The sequence below is a fragment of the Leptinotarsa decemlineata genome, unplaced genomic scaffold, assembly GCF_025532065.1.
Source record: "Leptinotarsa decemlineata unplaced genomic scaffold, Ldec_3_MD MMD2_tig00000157_RagTag_RagTag, whole genome shotgun sequence".
In the NCBI taxonomy this organism is placed as follows: Eukaryota; Metazoa; Arthropoda; class Insecta; order Coleoptera; family Chrysomelidae; genus Leptinotarsa; species Leptinotarsa decemlineata.
The window spans coordinates 2,460,127-2,483,021 of record NW_027412543.1 but is presented as its reverse complement, the minus strand read 5'-3'; the positions used below and the strand labels follow the sequence as shown (position 1 = coordinate 2,483,021).

At 35.8% G+C, this 22,895-nt stretch overlaps 1 protein-coding gene and 1 long non-coding RNA gene across 4 annotated transcripts in view; one reads left to right on the top strand and one right to left on the bottom strand.

Annotated features, from left to right (window-relative positions):
- The window catches only part of LOC141481334 (uncharacterized), a 52,212-nt gene extending 36,751 nt beyond the window's left edge, over positions 1 to 15,461 (bottom strand). The window contains exons 1-3 of one of the 3 annotated variants that reach the window (XR_012464898.1): positions 15,368 to 15,461; positions 10,072 to 10,253; positions 719 to 948 (exon numbers count right to left, since the gene is read on the bottom strand). This is a non-coding gene — a long non-coding RNA (uncharacterized lncRNA). Of the gene's footprint in view, positions 1 to 718; positions 949 to 10,071; positions 10,254 to 15,332 lie in introns of those variants that run through there. The other 2 variants (XR_012464899.1, XR_012464900.1) reach the window with 2 other exon arrangements.
- Positions 4,377 to 7,770, top strand: LOC141481333 (stromelysin-2-like). Its single transcript, XM_074172728.1, has one exon. The coding sequence runs from the start codon at positions 4,798 to 4,800 to the stop codon at positions 5,611 to 5,613; it is 816 nt and encodes a 271-aa protein (XP_074028829.1). The 5' UTR covers positions 4,377 to 4,797; the 3' UTR covers positions 5,614 to 7,770.
- Positions 15,462 to 22,895: the final 7,434 nt, after the last annotated feature.

Genomic DNA, 22,895 nt, shown 5'->3' with positions numbered 1-22,895 from the left:
GCCAGCTAATCACAATGGAGAAATCAAATATCGCTCGATTGATTGTGTTAGATGAAATTGAACTGGAGAATGTGGATCGAATAATAATAATAATAGTGATGAAACATTGGAACCTTGAAAGTGACGTAGTCACCGTGGGAGGTGATGACGTGTGTGATAATTTGTGGAAATTAATGAATAATTACAAGAAATAATAGCACAACGGTCTGAAGGGCTCTAAGTTGTATATTCGCTAATAATGATCGGATCGTCGCGTACAGCACGTCAAATAAAAGGATAAAAAATGCAGAAGTCAACGACGAAGAGAAATCGGAAATGACGCAACATGTCATAAGGGTACTAAACCAAATATTTGTTAATGATAGTTGAATCTCAACGTGCAGTACATCAAATGGAAGGGAAACGAATACAGAGTGTACCGACAGAGAAAAAACAAAGATGGTGTAACGAATATAATATCCTACGCCCAATGTGAAATAGTATAGGAAAAATTGCAAATTCAACAAAAATCACTGAAAAAACTTGGAATTGAAAAATGTTGGGTTATGAACAACTATAAGTTCATTCCAATTACAGAAGCTTGATGCAAAACGCAGAATTCATTGACAAAGGAAATGAAAAAACCATTGTATACTGAAACATATGATATATTTGGATTCCTTAGGGTGAGATGGATTCGAATCCATCAAAAAACGACCACTTCCGGTTTTCACTTCCGGTCGTCCTATTCCGATGATTTTGACAGCATCCAAAATAGACTCGGCCCCGATTGAGCCAGACAGACAGCCGGAGCGAGACAGACAGCCAGGCATCCAACCGTGGTGTACCAGTGACGAACAGTGACGTCACCAGCCAGGCTTACAAATTGTCACAGGTTGTCAGGCATCCAATAGAGCGGCGAACCATTGTTACGCGCAGAGCGTGCATTATAGTGGCGGGAGATTTGATCTGTGGAATAATTGAGAATAAGCGGGTAGGTAAAACGTTATAAAAATAGTTTTGTTGAGGAGTTGAACGCGGGACGTTTGGTATCGTAGCTTTTGAGAATAATCTCATCGTTAGCGAGGTATATTGAAAGTGAATGCGAATAGTTGGTAGATATGGGTTGTGGTTGATAAGCGCGTTCTGATAAGTTGGTAGAGTGTTATAAAAACAATGACATAATTACGAATTGGATTAAAGAAAAAAACATGAGCCGGAAAAAACATGTCATACAGGGTGCAAATCAATGTTTATAGGGTGTAAAATGTCAGAGGGCGACCGTATTTTTCGTGTGTTTTGACCGTTTTTGTGCGTTTTCGTCCGTTTCCAACCGTTTTCGATCGTTTTCCGTATGTTTTCGATCGTTTTTCGTTCGTTTTTGACCGTTTTTCGTGTGACTGTTTTACGTGTTACCGTTTTCCGTACGTTTTTCGTGCGTTTTTTACTATATCCCCAACATATGTGTGTGTGTACAGGGTGTTTTATTTAAGGAGCATGGTAGGGGGCTCTATCGTTTTAGCGTATTTCAATGTTTACAGGTTGTAAAATGTCAGGAAGTGTATCGTTTCAGCGAACGATTCCCGTGTGTACAGGGTGTCTCAAATACGTCACAAGGCTGTATCGTTTTTGTGTGCGACCGTTTTTTTCATGTGTTTTCTACCGTTTTCAACCGTTTTTCGTGCGTTTTCGATCGTTTTCCGTATGTTTTTGATAGTTTTTGACAATTTTTCGTGGGACCTTTTCGCGTGCGATACCCCAACATGTGTGTGTATAGGGTGTTTTATTTAAGAAACATGGCAATGGGGCTCTATCGTTTAATGAAAAACTCCGTTTCTGACTCATTTATGCTTTGGAGATTCAGACCTCATAGCGGAACCTTGTGGAATACCCCTGACTAGAGGTAGATGTGTGTAAAAGATGTAATATGAGAAGAAGGTGATGACATCAGTGTAGAGTAGAGAAAAAATTAGTGCTTTTTGGGGAAAAAATAACGAAACAGCATTACATATGATTGACCCGCTGGGCACCGAATCAGGTTTTTAGAGTGAAGCATATCCATTCGAACATTTGAGCCACAATAAGTCCTTGCGGGTTGCGATGGGGACTCACTGTGGACTTGAACTAGTAGAGTGGAAGGGAGGTAACGATTCCATGTGTGTCAGAAGGACACAGAGTTTCGTCAAATGAGGTACCATCAACAGCTTGAATAACTGTAGGTAAAAGTGTATATAGGGTGTCGTTTGAGACAGAATGGTATTTAGCATACCCTTCGTATACGCTGTGTGTGCAGAAATTTAGTGGATGGCATAATGTTTTAAGTCGTTTTGAGCACAAAAAAAAAGATTTTGAAAAAATAAGACTTCCCCACTTCGTCATAAAAAAATATGGAATGTGTTTATGTGTAGAACCTGATATGGAAGCGTATTGTTGACCGTTGAAATGGAAAGTGAGTGACCGCAAAATATTATCGCAAACAACGAACGCTATCAGAATTTATAAATCGACTCGAATTGTTATTGACAGCAAAGAAGAAGAACTATTCAGATAGCATTTGTCTGACATTTGCAAAAACAAAAATTTCGTACTCAAAAATACAAGGTGATATTTTTGCAAAAAAAAAAAATTGATATAGTTTGGTTTTTTTTTTTGCAAAATGTTACAAAAAAAATTACTTGTGATAAATATTCATACGAAAGAAATTTTCCATAAAAATTTGTACGTAATTGTTTAAACTTTTGATATATTTGAAATACTTGGATTCATGGATGTGGTAGATACAGTTTTGAGCAAATTTTCCAGCATGTAATCGCTGTATTTTAATACACTTATGAGTCGTGGGATGTGGTAGATACAATTTCGCATCATTTTTTTTTTTCAGTTGGGTGTGACACTTGTGGTGTCATTTCACATGATTGTCTATATAGAGGTCACTGACGGCTGTGGAAAGCCGGCCCAAAAACAAGGTTTTCACTAAAAACACAGTCATGAAATGAAACGCGTGAACGAATTTTGATTTATTTCGTTCAGGAGCATAATTTTTGTTGATGTATGACAAATAAACTCGCTTTTATTTTTGATCGTATGATTCAGATGTCTAGGAAGGAATCCCAGCGGAAGTTCCTTTCTGTGATAATAATCGATGAACAGAAATGTGGTTACAGATAATTGTATTATTTGAGTGAACGCAAAGGAGTCATATCATTTTGATAAATCGATATCGAACGTATCGGCAACGATTTGTCAAAGAGATTGAAAGAACCCACCGATTTGGTAAAAACATCATTGAAAACAAACATGACGTCGAAGTGTACAGGGTACGTCAAAATATATCTGAGAAAACATGTCAGTTTAACAGAAGTCCAGCATTCCGCACAGTTGCCGGTTTTATGATACCTGTCAATACGCAAATGCAAATGTCAATGAGGGTGTGGAAAAATATTACAGATTAATGAGGTTGAATCGTTTCAAAGTGCTATAGACCACATCGAATTACATAAGATGACATGGGGAATGTCATCAATAGTAATTGGTATTCGTTTCGAGCAGACATTTCGTACTGCATCAATGCTCTGTCTATTGCACCCAGAGTTTCTTTATAATCTTCACCATCACTATCACACATTACTTCGACTTCACTACCATAACCACTATCGAGAGACATTTTTCAAACTGAATATCCATGTGTATTTGCATGTGTTCTTATACCTTCAGATCACGTGGTCGTATTCAGATATTGTGTTTGTTGAATACCATTTCTCCACAAAAGGCCCTCCCAATACAATGTCAGTGTGCTTGTTTTCCATAAGATTCTATACAAAATCAATATTTTCGATCCAACTGTTGTGTTTGTTATCCAAACCCAACCATTTAACATACATTCTTTTGCCTTTTTTCCTCAACACTCTCTCCACGAGATATATATCTGGATTTGCAGTTTTTTGCAATTCTTCCCCATAGAAAACACCCTTGATAGGTGCACCCTGCAAATCTTCTAGCATAAAGGTGGCGGGGTTGGTAATGTTGACTTTGATAATTTTGAATAATTCCGTAGTCCAATTGGGTGTGTAATTTCAACTGCAATGATAAACAAGGTTTGTATGTGAACGTACCAAAGGGTGTGAAATACATTACAAAATGTGTGAAGCCTAATAATTTCGGAAATGGATGCAATAGAACACAATGGAAATTGATCAGTTCAACATTTGTCAATGGCAACCAGTTGGCAGTTTTTGTAAGCAAAGTGCCAAAGAATACTCCATTCAAATATAAACTGAGGCTGACATTCCAAGATCTTCGTGAAGTTGATACGAGCTTTATGGAATTTTCATTATAGTGTGTACGATATTAGCATGTATTTTGATTAGAGTTGTACAAGAAATAATCATGGAATTTAATAAGAAATGGTCGATTTTGTTCAAATAAAAAACATTTGAATATTCACGTTTTCATTTTATTCCAAGTCGATGAAAATATATTAAACAGTTTCGCATATTCTCATTGTTAGCACGTATTATTGATAAAGTAGGAAATGTGATAAGCTACTTGACACCGTCGACACCAAGCACCAAAAATATGTTTGCCATCGAGATATACAGGGTGTCTCATCATTTAAAACATCACTTCACAATGTGTACAGGGTGTCTCAAAATTCATCAATAAAGAAAAACAAATATTGTTATCAATTAAGTTGCAGCTAAGTGCTTCATGTTTTTTCTGTAACCCCATGCTGGCGTCATTACCATCTCACCCACACATACTCACAACTACCATACATAAAAGTGAAAAAATGACTTTGGAATTCAGTATTGTTTCAAAATGTTGTGGTGGCCACTTATATTTTTTCCGTACCTCACTACTTGTGAAAATGTAACGAATAAAGAAGAAATGTTGCAGTATCTATTTCGATATGGTTACATCGAAAACAATAATTCTCTCACAGATTTTGAATCGACTATGATTAGTTTTCAAGAGAAATATAATCTTCCCATAGATGGTACATTGAATTCAGATACTCTGAGTTTGCTTCAAAGACCGAGATGTGTAATTGCTGAAAACGCTTTCACGATTCAAGGTAAATGGAACAAAACATATATCAAATGGTCTTTCCCGCAAGCATCTGTCAAAATGAGGCTTGATGCTGAAAAAGCCTTCAGTTTATGGGAGAACATTTTTAATTTAAAATTCAAGTATGTTCGTTTGACGAATACCGAAAAACCTGATATAACTATATCAGTGGTGAAAAGAAGGCATTCATTCCGCCGAGACTGCATGGGTATTGGAATGTGTCAATCTGAATTTGATGGTCCCGGGAGAATTTTAGCTCATGCTTACCCACCTTCGAATGATGCATGTTCTGAAATTCATTTAGACAAGGACGAATCGTGGGATCTTGATGGAAACGAAGGTACAAATTTTCTCATGACCCTAACTCACGAAATTGGGCATGTACTTGGATTGAGGCATAGCAGCCAAGAAACTTCCATTATGTATCCTTGGTACCAACAAAAAACAATTCAATTAGGAATAGATGATGAAAATGCCATTGAATCTTTATATGGTCGACGTAATACCACCACAGTAAAAACAACTCAGCGTTCTACTTCAAGAAAAATAAACTCCAACGACAAATAACCCCCAAATTATGAAAAAAACGTCAACGACAAATACTCCCCAAATAACGAAGAAAATATCAACGACAAATACTCTGCAAATAACGAAGAAAACATCCAACACCCTTGAGACTGAAATAAAAAACCTTTGCAATGTGAAAATCCCCGATTTTATGTTTTTGGCAAAAGCTCCAGAATTTCTAAATCACAGACTATATGTAGATTACAACAAATATTTATGGAAGCTGGATTTGAATGAGATGTTGATACCTGCGAAACCAGAGAAAATTGCTGATTATATGAGTGAAAACGTTTCTGTTAACCAAATTTTCCAAAATTCAGCAGGCGACATAATTGCACTCGATAAAAATAAACGTGAATATTATGTGGCACTATTTCCTAGCCTAGAAATCAAAGAAAATCATCCAATTCGAGTTACATCCGATATAAATGTGATATTCCAAACTAATAGTGGAAAAGGTTACATACTGTATGACAATAAATCATACATGGAATTTTTTGAAACGCCTAGTGTAATAACAACCAGAGGATGGATTTCCGATATATTTCCGGGAATTCCAGGAGACATCACAGATGCTTTTCGATACATTACTGGACACATGTACTTTTTTAGAGAGAACACGTATTTTAAATACAACGAGTTCACAAGACGTATTGTTGAAGCAGGAAAATTCAATTGGAATATGTTTGGTGTTCCATGCCCTGCAGAAGGACTTTTACACCAGCTTAAAGAACTCCTGAAGAAAATTACATCTATTTATTATTAATATTTTACTTAATGTAATCAATAGATACTTATGTAACAGCTCGAAGTTTTTTCTATTTTACAACCATTACACCACCGAGCTTTTTATTGTTGTATCTTGGAGGCAGAGAGATTTTGAATGAAGGAAAAAACAAATATATTTTTATATGTTTTATCTATGAAGTATGTGATTGTATTCGTACAAATGAGGATTGTTGCGACAAGGATTGTTGAGCGACAAAAAAAGTAAATATTTTCTCATCTATTACATAAATCATACACTAGTTTTTGTTTATAATAAAATGAATATTCACGTAAAGCATTAGCATACAGACTATCTAAAAATGAGGCCTGACAGAAACCTTCTATAATTTCTTCCAAAGTTAAATTAGTTTTCGGTAGAAACTACATTGACTTTGATAAACGTGGTAATATTACAACTGAAGGACTCGCATTCGAAGGAACTCCAGGGCTATATAATTTGATCTTTCTCGATGAACCTGAAGACTTCAATAAGGAGGATCAAGCCTCTCATAAACGTTTGTTGGAAGTAACACAATCCCACCTGAATGCCAGAGGATTCATGAAGGGAACTCAAAAATGGAAATGGTATAATAAGACCTATGTTTCGAACTCTACAAACGAAAGCCATCGATACTCATCGTTGAATATATAATGACAAGCCCTTCGAGTATGTGTATTGGGATGATCCGAACGAGTTATGCGATAGATTAAAGCTGCTTATAGCTTCGAAAGATGCCGGAAATACGCCACATGACAATGAAATTACAGTTATATCAGATGAACTCAGAGAAGTCGACATTATTCAGTAATAAATCATACATAAATGACATGTATTTCATTTCAAAAATATAATGCGATAAATGATGCAGAATTAACGTGAAAATCGCATAAAAAAAATGTCAAAAATTTGATGCGTTTAAATGTACAGTTTTGTCAAAGCAATCGCAACGAAAAAAACGTATTTTTCAAACCATCATTTCGTGCAAAAACCCATATGATTTGCATTGTAACACGCTATGAAAAATAATGCAGAAACGACGCGAAAATCGTGTCAAAAAATGTCAAAAATTTGATTCGAAAAAAGCATTCATTTTGTCACCTTTATCGTATCGAAAAAATGACAAAAATTCAATGCGTGGAAACAAGCATTTTTTTTAACACTTTGATCACTTTGAAAAACACATATTACTAGAATCATATCGATGTGGGTCACATTTCCATCATGACTATCGACAAGTTCGGGTGTAGCTCCAATAGGAAGCGAAAGCATTCTACAACATCAGTAGTAGATAGTAGTGGAGGTTTGATACATACACCCGAAGGCAACATTGATTTTGATTATTTAAAATTGTGTAATGTGAAGAGACCTATAAATGCATCAGATGTGGTCAACAAAGAGTACATGGATGAAGTTGAGAAAAAAATTGATGTGACTATACGGAATCAAAGTGGTCGATATCGAAAACAAATGGCCCAAGTAAATGAAAATCTGGCAAAAATGCGAGAACAAATCGAACAATATCAACATCAAATAACTCAAGTTAATGATAAAGTAACAAAAATGAGTAATGACATTCAAAAAAACCAGGAGAATGTAAACAAACGATTCGACACTGAATTTCAAACACTCAATACCAATTTTGATCAAATGGTACAAACAAATATGGTACGCATTAACGAGGCGGTGGCGCGTTTCAAAAAATTCAATCAACAATATGTTAGTGATATTGAAAGTATTCGAGCAGATTTGCTGAAGAAAATAACAGAAATCACCGATTCGGTTCATTCGCACAACAAAACTTTGGAAATCAAACAAAACGACATGATGGAGCACTTTCAAGGTGATATTTCCAAACAAATTTCCAAAATGAATTCGGATATAGCGAAAGTACAATCTGATATCAAGGAAATCAACAAAATGTAGTTTTTCGCATCACCATAATAAAATAACAAGTATGATGATCTCATCCATCAGTCTTCATATGGCTTCCAAAGACAAGATTCAACTTGTCCGTGAACTGCAGTTGGCTTCCAAAGACAAGATTCAACTTTGTCCGTGAACTGCATAAACCATTAAGAAAAAAATTTCCTCAACGTCGTACAATTATCAAAGGACTGGATGATCTGTGGCAGATGGACTTGTCTGAGATGGGATCTTACTCTCACCAAAATCGAAATTTCAAATTCATTCTCCCGTTTTCGATTTCAACGGTCGTGTCCAAGCGATAAAACAATCGATTGGACAATTTTTTACAGCATCATTTATTTCCACAAATCCTCACACATTTTCTACCACGCCACCATCTCCCACGCTGACTACGTCACTTTCAAAGTTTTAATGTTTTATCACTATTATTATTATTTTTCGACCCACATTCCCCAGTTCAATATCATCTAACACAATTATTCGACCGATATTTGATTCCTCCATTCTGATTGGTTGACCGACACCACTCTGTAACACAATTTGAGTTTTAATGTTTTATCACTATTATTATTCGACCCACATTCTTCACATCAATTTCATCTAGCACCATCATTCTACTGATATTTGATTTCTCCATTCTGATTGGCTGACGACACCACTCTGTAACACAAGTTAGGCTGATTGTTCCACACGGTTCGGTTCAGGAGTCTGAAAATTCGCAAAACGAACCTTCATACGACAAAGCGTGGAATTTAGTCATTTCCTGATGATACATACTTCGTTAGCGAAACGCGTTAATTGATAAATGACTGTCATATTGAAATAGGAAAAAAAACGACAATAACGACGAAACGATAACGAATGAAGGCACGTAAAACGGTCGAAAACGCATGCAAAACCGTCGCACGCAAAACTGTTGAATACTTCACTTTCCCCAATTTCGAACGTTAACTCCACAATACGACTCAGCATTATTTCTGCCAAATTTCGAGAGAGAGAGAGAGAGAGAGAGAATGGTTATGAGGGGTTCCAAACAACGTATTTCAAATATTGATTAACTCTGTATATATGCGCTTATATTTCGTAGAATTTTCAATACGATTTTCACCACACTATGGCAAAATTTCCATCATGTGTGGGCTATTATTTCTTCAAACTGAAACTCACTTTCCAAATGTAACTGATATATCAATCGCAAACGTGTTATGATTTCGATATATTTTGAAGTTTAATATTGAACGAATAGTCATGGAGAAAAGTATTTGCATTGTATACCGAAAGCTTTGGACACCGAATGAATTCTTCAATACCTGTTGATGATCTTGACCTTCCCTAATATTTATAAACATTCATATTATGCTGAAGTTGTAACTTTGCTCCCGGTCACCGTACTACGACAAAATGCTTGATGTGCATTCATGCAACTGTATTTGAAGATAGTTTTATATTCCTATATATATTATAATCGTATCAATTTTGATGACTATGAACTTGGAATAACGAAAGATGGAATTGTGAATACTGTGTGTCAACTTTCGATGTGACCACGCCCTACTTGATAAATTCGTCCTGAATGTAGTTTTAGTTTCTGAAATTTATAATCGAGATAAAAGACCCAATATTATTCATGAGAATATTTATCGCTTTAAACCAAACACGATAACTCGATTCACCGAGTATTGTAAAGTGGTTTCACAACAAATGAAAACTTTGATATGAAAAAATCGACAAAATAGGTCACACAGAAATAGCAAAATATTTACCTTGAACTTGTCAAAACCTGTAATCCGTGTCGTCATATCCAACTTTTTGATGCGACCACACCTCGTGTAAAATGAATTCGTCGTATTTACTGGAACTTTGACAGAAACCCCCCTCATAATGGACTAAGCCAACGCTCAACTTTCGATGTGGCCACACCCTGCGTAATAAACTCGTCCAGAATCTAAAAACCACAACACAAAATGAATTTCTGAAATTTATAATCAAGTACACATAACATGCATAATATTTTTCCGGAATAAATTCTAAAGGATATTTATAGCTGTAAAACGACAAGTGATAACTCGAACAAAGTTGCCTGTCTACACCCGAGAATTTCGAAATTTAGGTTAAAACACTTTCGAGAAAATAATCACATGACATCTTTAGACCACTCCCACTTTTTATCTTTATAAAAATGACAGCGAGCTAGGGATGAGCTCATTGTGCTCTTACAGTATCTTCTGATAAGATCGCGCTTCGAGTAGAATTTTAAATTTCTCAAAAATTTCCAGAAATGGAGAAATTTTTAATTGTTAAAGATACGGTGAAGAAAATTCGTAAATTCAATTTGGCTGGTAGAACTTTAGAGTTCAAACCCAAACCCGCACCCAAGGGTGTAGATCCTCTTATTTGGACGAAAAATAGCATAAAAGAGATTGTACAAGAAGTAACACAAGATGCAGAAGTTACGGACCAAGTCGGTTTTACATTTTGCTCGAAAGAGTTTAGCCGTGGTGAAGTATGGTTACAATTCAAGCCCGTTTCCGAAGTATCGTATGAGGACATATGGAATATGATATGCTCTGTTTATCAGTCGAACTCGACAGGTTTAGACACTGAGACTTTTTGTCTTGGGGCTACTACTGTGAAAATGCCCAAAGGTCAAGGAAAATATAATACATTTGACGAAGAATGTGCCAAACGCCAGGGAATTATAGTGATTAAAAATAATGACCATCTTTGTCTTGCTAGAGCTTTGGTGGTTGCTAAAGCATATGCAGACAAAGCCACAGATAAGAAAACAATCCGACAGGTCATGAATGTGCAAACGTGTCTTACCCTAGATTTGTTGGAGAAGAGTGGTGTGGATATACCTGAAGAGGGTGGCGGCATAAAGGAACTCAAAAAATTCCAGGATTATTTGTCAGATTACACAATCACAGTATATGAATATGGAAATAAAGGTCGCACTGTTATTTACGAGGGTGTTGGCGGGACTAAAAAAATCAACCTCTTACATCACAATAACCACTACAATGTAATAGTTTCGCTGACTGCTGCATTCTGTTGTAAGAATTACTGTGAAGCATGCCACGTACCCTTTGATCATAAGGAGAAACACAAGTGTAACCAAACTTGTCCAGCATGTCAGTAAAGCCCACCCTGCCACAACGAAAAGAAAATATTATGTACCGCTTGTAACAGAGGTTTTAGGGGCCAAGAATGTTTTGACAATCATAAAACTGCCAAGATCTGTGGACAGATAAGGTGTTGTGAAAAGTGCCTTAAAACTGTTCTTTAAAACAGACAACATGTTTGTGGGGAAGTTTTTTGTAAACTATGTAAAGAATTCAAAGCTATTCCACACAAATGCTTCATGTCTGTGGATAATGGCAAACCATCAATGTCAAGAGTACTTTTCATATTTTACGACCTGGAAAGTACTCAAGAAGGAATATTATCAGATGGATCTTTACGACGTAAATCCAATCTGTGTGTATATCAACAACACTGTGAACATTGTCTGGGTACAAACATAAAAGTATGCTGTTGTGTTGTCAGAAAACAAGTTTTGAAGATACAACCTGTGGACCGGTTCATGGAGTACGTAATGAATCAACGTGTACAATTCAAACAAATTATTGTTGTTGGGCATGCCTCAGGTCTATATGACAACCAATTCCTTTTGAACTATTTACTGACATCAACAAATCTGAAACCAGAGTTGATAACCCAGGGAACGAAACTGTTGTTGATGTCTGTAGAAAATGTGAAATTTATCGACTCGCTCAATTATTTCCCGATGCCTTTAGCTAAATTACCCAAGGCTTTTGGGCTGGATGGTGTAAAGAAGGGTTACTTCCCGCACCTTTTCAATAAAGCTGAAAACTGGAATTATGTTGGACCACTACCTGCTCTAGGATATTATGACCCAGAATCAATCAAATATACAACCAATCTCGAAGAAGACAAGGACCCTAAAAAACAACTCATTGAATGGCATGAAAAATCATCTGAACAAGGCTATGTATTTGACTTTCAGAAAGAACTGGTGGAATATTGTCAAAGTGATGTGGATATATTGTCTCGAGCATGTCTCAACTTCAGAGAACTGATGATACAAGAAGGCGGCGTGGATCCTTTCACAGAGGCCATTACATTACCAGGTACGTGTAACAAAATATTCAGGAGAAACTTTTTGAAACCCAATACCATAGGTCTCATACCTAAAAATGGATATAGATGGTGTGACAATCAGTCGAAAATAGCCGTCCAATGGCTGCTGTGGGAAGAAAGACAAAGAGGTATTAAGATTCAGCATGCTGGTCGAGGGTCTGAAGCATCCATATTCAATATGAAAGTGGATGGTTTCTGTGAGAAAACAAAACAAATTTTCGAGTTTTATGGTTGTTATTTCCACGGATGTCCTAAATGTATGAAATACAAACGCAATGACCACACTTTCGAAGACCCTACTGTTACTATAGAAATGCGTTTTGAGGCAACCTTGGCGAAAACTGCACGTTTGCGACAACTTGACTATGAAGTCATAGAAAAATGGGAGTGTTCTTTTCGAAAAGAGCTTTTGGAAAATCCAGAGTTGTGTATTTCCACCGAAAAACACCCCTTACTCGCTCAATTACCTTTGAATCCCCGTGATGCGTTCTATGGTGGCCGAACTGATGCTACGAAATTATATTACAAATGTAAAGAAGGTGAAAAAATCAAGTACGTCGATGTGTGCAGCCTATATCCATTCATAAATAAATACGGAAAGTACCCTGTAGGACACCCGGAAGTCTTTGTTGGGAAAGAATGTAATACTTTGAATTTAAATGACGTTGCTGGAATTATAAAATGTAAAGTTCTTCCTCCTCAAAACCTATATGACCCCGTATTACCGGTGAAAATGAATGGCAAATTGATGTTTCCCCTTTGTCGATCGTGTTGTGAACATATGGCTGTTGAATGTACTCACATATGTGAAGAAGAACGGGCTCTCTCCGGTACTTGGGTGATAGATGAGGTTTTAAAAGCTTTGGAAAAATAGTACAGACTCATGGAAATCTATGAAATCTGGAAATACAAAGTTGTACAATATGACCCTGCTATCAAGTCAGGCGGTCTATTTTCTGAATATATTTCCAAATTTTTGAAAATCAAACAACAAGCTTCAGGTTGGCCCTCCGATTGTATATCAGAACAACAAAAAAATAAATATATTCAAGATTACTATGACAAAGAGTGTTACCTTGTGTGCCAATAAATTGAATTCAATCCAGGACGTCGACAAATTGGCAAAAGTGTTATAACAAGTTTTTGGGGAAAATTAGGTCAAAGGGAAAACCAACAAAAAACTTCCATAGTTTCTGAGGCTGCTGAACTTTTTGACATGTTATCAAAACCATTCATTGTAGTGAACAGCATTTTTCCAGTGAATGAAAACACTTTAATTGTCAATTGGACTTTCAAAGATGAAGCTTATAAGCCTTTTCCAACTGTTAACGTTGTGCTGGCTGCATATACTACAGCACAAGCAAGACTAGAATTATATAAATATTTGGAAAAACTAGATATAAGAGTTTTGTATCACGACACAGATTCAGTTATTTATATTTCACGTCCCGGAATGTATGATGTACCTTTAGGTAGTTTTTTAGGTGAAATGACTGATGAATTGTCTGAATATGGAAATGGTAGCTACATAACAAACTTTGTCTCTGGTGGTCCAAAATCATACGCATATCGTGTATATTTCCCAATGCGGAATAAAACATTTGATATAATCAAAGTCAAAGGGATCACCTTGAATTATGGCAATTGAATTATAACACGTATAAGCAAGCTAATTTTGAAAAACTCAGAGACATGGTTATCAACGAAAACGCTTCCGACGAGTATATAACAACAAAAAATATTTTAAGGAATCCTGATCACTCTGTCATCACAAAAGATGTAACAAAAGTCTTTCGAACCAACTTTACCAAACGAAAACGTGTTGAAAATTTCGATTCTGTACCTTATGGATATAAAAAAATAAAACATTTTAATTGAAATTACCAATATTTGAATGAAAACTCGCCATGTAGCTGAAAACACTTTCTATTATCCATTTAAAGATTGATGTTGGCCAATAAAAACACTATTATGTTTTGTTTTATTCAAATATTATCAATTCTTCATCAAGGTGTACAGTGTTAACAAATACACCCACATATATCCACACCTTTCTTCGTATGACTCAAATATCCACAATATTACCATTTTGAAATCACTCATTCTCAATATGTTGGTGATTTTTTCAATTTTCAGACATGATGGGATTTCCAAAAAAAATTTTTACAAACCTATTTTTGTCACTCTGTATAATTTTTATATTGATGTTATAAATTTCATAGTGGAGTTCAAAAACCTATGTACAAGGTTTGTTGTGTCACTCTGTATAATTTTGTTGTTAATTGTACACTCTAACATTTTTGTGGTTCTTTAAACTGATTTACAAGACTTGTTGGTGTCACTCTGTATAATTTTGTTGAGGAATTATTGATGTTCATTCTGAATTGTATACCCTAACATTTTATAGTGGTTCTTTAAACTGATTTACAAGACTTGTTGGTGTCATTACAAGACTTGTTGATGTCACTCTGTATAATTTTGTAGTGAAATTATTGAAAAAAATGTACACCTCGACATTTTCGTTGTGTAATTTTTAAAAACCGATTTGTTGTTGACACTCTGTGTTGAAATTATTGTAACTGGAAATATAAAAAATGTTTTAATTTGTAGTGTGTGATTTTGAATACCTTTACCTTTTATTATTACTATCACCCAAATTCAAATAAACCAATCAAAAAGACTAATTATTATTATCATGAAAACTCCTTTCAGTTGGTTGTTTTTCATAGTTTTTTGTTGTTTTTCAACAACTTTTCAATTATTATCCACTCTTGGAATACAAAAAATGCTACTTATAATTTCAATCAATCAATTTAAATATTTATGTTCAGAATATTCCTATATCTCAATTTATGTCACGAACCTTGGTAATATAATCAAAATAAAACTCTAACTCACTCAAATTATCCTCTGTGTTTTTCACTTCTACCAAATGAATACTTTACTTTACCAAACTCGCGCACAAATGAATTTCATATTATCACACATACACAGCAATAGGAAGTTATACGAGATAACTCGCTACCCGACGGATTTCTTATCAAAAGCCAACACCTAAATAACAATACATGGTCCGACATCAGGCCTTTGTACGAAATCCATTTTCCGGATTCAAATTTCTGCACACACAGCGTATACGAAGGGTATGCTAAATACCATTCTGTCTCAAACGACACCCTATATACACTTTTACCTACAGTTATTCAAGCTGTTGATGGTACCTTATTTGACGAAACTCTGTGTCCTTCTGACACACATGGAATCGTTACCTCCCTTCCACTCTACTAGTTTAAGTCCACAGTGAGTCCCCATCGCAACCCGCAAGGACTTATTTTGACTCAAATGTTCGAATGGATATGTTTAACTCTAAAAACCTGAATCTGTGCCCAGCGGGTCAATCATATGTAATGCTGTTTCGTTATTTTTTCCCCAAAAAGCACTAATTTTTTCTCTACTCTACACTGATGTCATCACCTTCTTCTCATATTACATCTTTTACACACATCTACCTCCAGTCAGGGGTATTCCACAAGGTTCAGCTATGAGGTCTGAAGCTCCAAAGCATAAATGAGTCAGAAACGGAGTTTTTTTTAAATGATGAGACACCCTGTACACATTGAAGAATCACAGGCTAAAACGATAGAGCCCAATTGCCATGTTCCTTAAATAAAACACCCTATACACACACATGTTGGGGTATCGCACGCGAAAAGGTCCCACGAAAAATGGTCATAAACGAAAAAACTATCAAAAACATACGGAAAAAGATCGAAAACGCACGAAAAACGGTTGAAAACGGTAGAAAACACACGAAAAAAACGGCCGCACACAAAAACGATACAGCCTTTTGACGTATTTGAGACACCCTGTACACACGGGAATCGTTCGCTGAAACGATACACTTCCTGACATTTTACAACCTGTAAACATTGAAATACGCTAAAACGATAGAGCCCCCTACCATGCTCCTTAAATAAAACACCCTGTACACACACACACATGTTGAGGATATAGTAAAAAACGCACGAAAAACGTACGGAAAACGGTAACACGTAAAACGGTCACACGAAAAACGGTTGAAAACGGTCGAAAACGGTCAAAACACATGAAAAAACGATACAGCCTTGTGACGTATTTGAGACACCCTGTACACACGGGAATCGTTCGCTATAACGATACACCCTCTGACATTTTACACCCTATAAACATTGATTTGCACCCTGTATGACATGTTTTTTCCGCCTCATGTTTTTTCTTTAATCCGATTCGTGATTATGTCATTGTTTTTATAACAGCCAACTTATCAGTACGCGCTTATTAACCACAACCCATTTCTACCAATTATTCGCATTCACTTTCAATATACCTCGCTAGCGATGAGATTATACTCAAAAGCTACGATACCAAACGTCCCACGTTCAACTCCTCAACTAAACTTTTTTATAACGTTTTACCTACCCGCTTATTCTGAATTATTCCACAGATCAAATCTCCCGCCACTATAATGCACGCTCTGCGCGTGACAACGGTTCGCCGCTCAATTGGATGCCTGACAACCTGTGACAATTTGTAAGCCTGGCTGGTGACGTCACTGTTCGTCACTGGTACATCACGGTTGGATGCCTGGCTGTCTGTCTCGCTCCGGCTGTCTGTCTGGCTCAATCGGGGCCGAGTCTACTATCCAAGGTGCATTTCAATCATTGCATATCATTGCATAATTTTTATTCCGCCGAAGGTAATTATAATTCATTTTAAAAAAAGTTTCCTGAGGTGTAAGCAATCCAATTCACACCTTTTGCCTCGCAAAGATTTTCACTTCTCAATACACATGATAATTAGTTTCTGGTACAGATTGATAAGTTTTTCTTTCCAATAGGACCGATTCACTCGGATTCTACTGGGTCACAACCACTTTTCCAGAACGAGCGACGCCATTTCCTTGAAAACGTTATTCGTGATTTTTTTGATTAACGGACCCTTCGATTAAGGAGGTATGAAAATTCATTTCGATCCTTTCATTTGCATATGAGATTCACCTTTCAGTGATTCGAACTTTTGAATAAATTTTCATTATGGAAATTGTTTTTTCAGGGTTTTAGTATTGGAGACTTTTTAGAATAGTGTTTCTGCAGAAGAGCTTCTACAGAACTTGTTTGGAATCATTAAAGAGGGAAGAACAAGGACTTCTATCTCTGATTGCCTCACGAAATATATTTTCAGTCAATTCACCAAATGATGGAATTTTCATTCATCAAGTTCGATAAATGTGATTATCCATGTCCCCACGATAGTCAAAGTCCATTTTGAAATTAGAAAAGTACGTGCTCCAAGTCTGTCCCGTTTCTGGTCGAAGAAAACTGCAGCTACAGCTCGACGAAAAACTAACAGGCAAATATTATACTTACACTTGACTAATTTTTCCGAAAATAACTACTTTTTGCATTAGAAATACTGTTTTATTAACAGAATATCTGATTTTTTATAGTTTCATTCCATTCCCGTGGCTTAAAGAACTGAATTTGATTAGATTTGGTTTCACAGTCGACCATATCAATGATCATTCATTTTATTGACTGTGTGGCGCTCAACTTAGATATCTATAAAACAAAATATTCAATTGCTGAGATTTGAGAATACAAAAAGGTTTTTTTGAACGAAATCCATAGTGCATACCTACGAAGAGCTGTCGTACGCATTGTCCCTATCTTCCCACTGAATCTATTATAATTTTCGTATTACATGAAAGATAGGGTCACAATATTTGAATCAATCAAAGAATTTTTGTTGACTATCCCAAAATTCAAAAAAATGTTTCGTGTGGAGAATTTGAAGACGATTCGAACGGATTTCATAACAAATTTCGAAATTTTAATTTTTTCTTAAATATACATCATTCAACTATTTCAACAATTATTAGAGAAATATACGAAACTTTTCATCAATATCAATTCTATTCAATAGATATTCTAATCAATTATGTTATTACTTTCTTATATGTCCTTTCGGCAACATTACTTTGCGACAGAATGATGGCTTTAGCAATAGTCAAATTCTGAATGTTTAATTTACTGGCAGTTGCTTTCTCATAAATTTTAATTTCCATGTCATCTCGGAATTCTAACCATCATTGATATTTACATGTGTGAAACGATGACACAATTCAGTACCTCTCTGAGAGGTAGTAAATTAAAGGGATTATCTGAAAGATCTCTCAGGGATTAGTTAAATGAAAATTATCTTTGTTCACCATTATATTGAGCAATGTGAACATTTTCACTCTGTATGTCTCAGGAAATTGAATACCTATTGCAGAAAGCTCTCTCAATAAACTATTATTGTGACACATTCAGAATTAGAAATATTGAAGCCAGAACCCCAATATTGGCTTTGACATTTTCAACAATAGGTGACTTTTCAATTATAAAACTATTTTTAACTTTCCATCACAAAAAAAATATAACTAACTTCAGATATATTTTAGATAATAATGTATTTTTGACAACCTCAAAATAATTTATATTGTATAGATACCGTCGTATTTGTAGCCTATATCCGATATGCCATATAGATACATAACTCACCTATTAAAACTAGATAAAATAAAATATTATATAATGTCGTTGTATATGAGTTATATAATTATTCTGATAATATTAAATAAACATTGTCATTTCTAGAACTGGCCAAATGAGAAATCTTTACATTCTGTAAATAAATTCTAAATTTCATGTACCTGCTTTCTGATCTCAATTACCAAGATATCATTATATTTACATGGTTCAATTAAAATGTTACCTACTTATTAACGACATACAATAAATTCGATATGCGGACGGACGACTATTTCAGGAAATGGGTATTTAAATTCTATGATATCCATCTGAGCATACCCTGAAGAGGCATAAGCCTATAGCACGGCCCTACACAAACACATACACTCACAAAAATTGTAACAAACTGAAAATTTGTAAATATACGATTTTCATTCATTCATTCATCTGAGCATATGACATAGTTGGTGCTTAGCGACAGTTATGCTTTGAATAGCATAAAAACGTTTCTGTTCAGTATATAACGAATGACTACAAGAAACATCATTCATTTTTGAACTGCTTGTGGACTAGTTTCTAGTATTTGATATAGTTTTCATTCTGAAAATCGCACAATCTTTCAATGGAGAATAACAATGAAAACATTCTTGATAATTTGGAAAATTACGTTTTCTCTGAGAATGGGTTCGCAACAAGTTCGGATGCAGTTGCATTTCTGAACAGTGATCCTTCTACTGGTTCTTTACTTTCTGAAGACTTGAACCTGTCAAACCAAGACAGGCAATCAGCAGCAGTAGAAAACAGTATTTCGGCGAAGGAACCAGAACAGTATGTGGAACAGGGAGCGAAATATACTGAAGGAGCGATATCAACGTTGGAGACGGTATTTGAAGAAACTCAAGTGAGTTATCAACCGAGGATCAATTCCCGTATCATGCAACCACCATCACAAATGCTACGTCTAGCGCCTTCAAGTGATTCCAGTGCTTTCTCTCCTATGATACCGCGAGAAAATACCGGCGAATCCAGTACTATGGAGGGGCAGAATTCCTTTAATTGCCATACTTCTCCTTATCCTTTCCTTTCTAACGTCTCGAACTTCTCAAACCAAGACAGGCAATCAGCAGCAGTGAAAAACGATATTTCAGCGAAGGAACTCGAACAGTATATGGAACAGGGAGCGAAATATACTGATGAAGCGATGTCAACGTCGGAGATTGTGTTTGAAAAAACCCAAGGGAGTCATCAACCGGGGATCGATTTCCGTATATGCCAAACACCATCACAATTGCTACATCTGGAGCCTTCAAATGATTTCAATGCTTCATCTCCTATGACATTGCGAGAATTTACCAGCATATCCATTACTATGGAGGGACAGATATCCTATAATTGTCCTGATTGTAAAAGACATTTTGCCTCTCTAGGCTTTTTGAAACGGCATTATAATTCTGCAATTCATAAAAATATGGTTTTGAAGAATAGTGCCAACTCACATCAGACGACAAATAGCAACGGAGCAGCAAAGCACTCACATCTTAATGGAGATATGCGGGGAATGTCATCTTCCATTGGAGAATCAGGTGGATCGCAGACGGATAAGCAGCTGACTCACCAGCGAGGCTTCGGCCTTGAAACAACTGGAAATAGACTCGAAGGGGACAGCGGTTCTGGAACGTGTAAACATGAATGCGATCAATGTAACATGTATTTCTCTAAGCAATGTTACCTCAGACAGCATAGAAAATCGATACATGATGGTGACAAACCCTTCAGGTGTGTTAAGTGCGGCAAAAGATTCAGCAGTGAGGAGGTCTTGCAGAAACATGTCGAAAGGCACTGGAGAGACAAACCCTTCAAATGTGTGCATTGTTTTAAAACGTTCAATTACAAATGGGATCTTACCCGGCACATGTATCATCATACAGATACCAAACCGCACCATTGCCCCATTTGCGGTAAAGGTTACAGTAGAGGGGACCATATGAGAAGACATACTTTGACGCATGGAAAATAATTTCAAGATATCGCACCCTGAGAATGAAAGTGATTGATTTCGAAAGATTCAGTTTGTGGTAACCGGGCAAGAAAGTTTTCAAAAAATTGTAGTATTGAATACATCTCAATATAACTCTTCTGTGTTCCGACGCATTGGATCAATTCTTAACAGATTTATAGATTAGCCTTTTGAGTGCACCGTGACCAAGTAACTTTGTATTTATTATATTTTCAATATATATTGATATTAAATGTAAAGTAGTTTCAAATTAAATCACTATTGCAAAATTATTTTTGAACTTTTCTAAATTTTTCATGAGTTACGTCTGTTTATGACGCAAAAGATTCAGCAGTGAGGAGGTCTTGCAGAAACATTTCGAAAGGCACTGGGGAGACAAACCCTTCAAATGTGTGCATTGTTATGAAACGTTCAATTACAAATGCGATGTCACCCGGCACATGTATCATCATATAGATACCAAACCGCACTACTGCCCCATTTGCGGTAAAGGTTACAGTAGAAGGGACCATGTGAGAAGAGATACTTTGACGCATGGAAAATAATTTCAAGAAATCGCACCCTAAGAATGAAAGTGATTGATTTAAAAAAATACAGTTTGTGGTAAATGAGCAAGAAAGTCTTCAAAAAATTATAGTATTGAATACATCTCAATATAACTCTTCTGTGTTCCGACGCATCATATCGATTCTTAGCAGATCTATAGGTTAGCCTTTTGAGTACACCGTGACCAGGTAACAGCTGAATTGAATAAGGTTTGCAGCTCACGGTCAGCGCCGACAAAGTTAGTGCCGTTGTCAAAAAATAATTCAAGAGACTTTCCTCTCCTAGCAAAAAAGCGCTCAATACTAGTTTCAAATCAAGTCACTATTGCAAAATTATATTAAAAGTCTGTTTATGACGCATATTGGAGAGCATTCTGTTGACATAGTAAATAATAAGTCATTTTTGTACTGGAAGTTCTGTGAATGCGAGGTAGTAAATTAAAAGTTTTAGAAGTTTCAGAAATGTATCTATTTATTTTGAGTCTATGCAACAGTCTCGATAACGTTTCATTTAAGTGTTATCATTAATGAGGTTGTAGTAACTAATTGCCACTTTTGACTAGCAAATAATAAATTATTTCAGAAACGTATTCTTAGGTTACCCGTAATTCACATTACGCTTACAAACTGAAAAGTCTGATGTTTATTCAATTCAGCAAACAATCTTTGGAAATCTGAGTAAAAAAATCAATATATTATAGTAGTAACTAATTCCTCGGCCTCGACCATTTTACAAAATTCTCAACATCACGCTATTTTTTCGACTTTGAAAAGTTGGGAAATTTCGGGTCGTGAAGATAGAAAAAATAATAGTAGAAAACAATAAACATAATATAATTTGGGTTTTGTTTCCTTTCATTTGTATTGAATATTGTTATACATGGTGGATATGGTGGAATACCAACGACCTTGGTCCAAAATAGAATAATTCCCATTATTATTTTCATATTTAGCAAAATTCATTTTTGTTTGTGCATAAGCATTCAGCCAATCTTTGGATAGCTAAGTAAGAAGATTATTATATTATAGTAGTAACTTAACCCCTGGCATTCATTTTTTCGAAAGTTGGGAAATTTTGCTGATGAGGTTGGGAAAATGTGGATTCCCTCCCCCCCTGGTATTTCTTTTCACTACGGCCCTGGTGACATGTTATTTTTAACAGGATTAATGATGGCTTTCTGTGAAATTTGAAACCGAAGTGTTGGATGTAGTAATGAGCATTCATTATAATATATAGCATCAGAATTATATTGGTTTTCTTTATCGCAACTCCAGTCATTTGGAATAGGTGGATTGGTGATTGTCACACGATA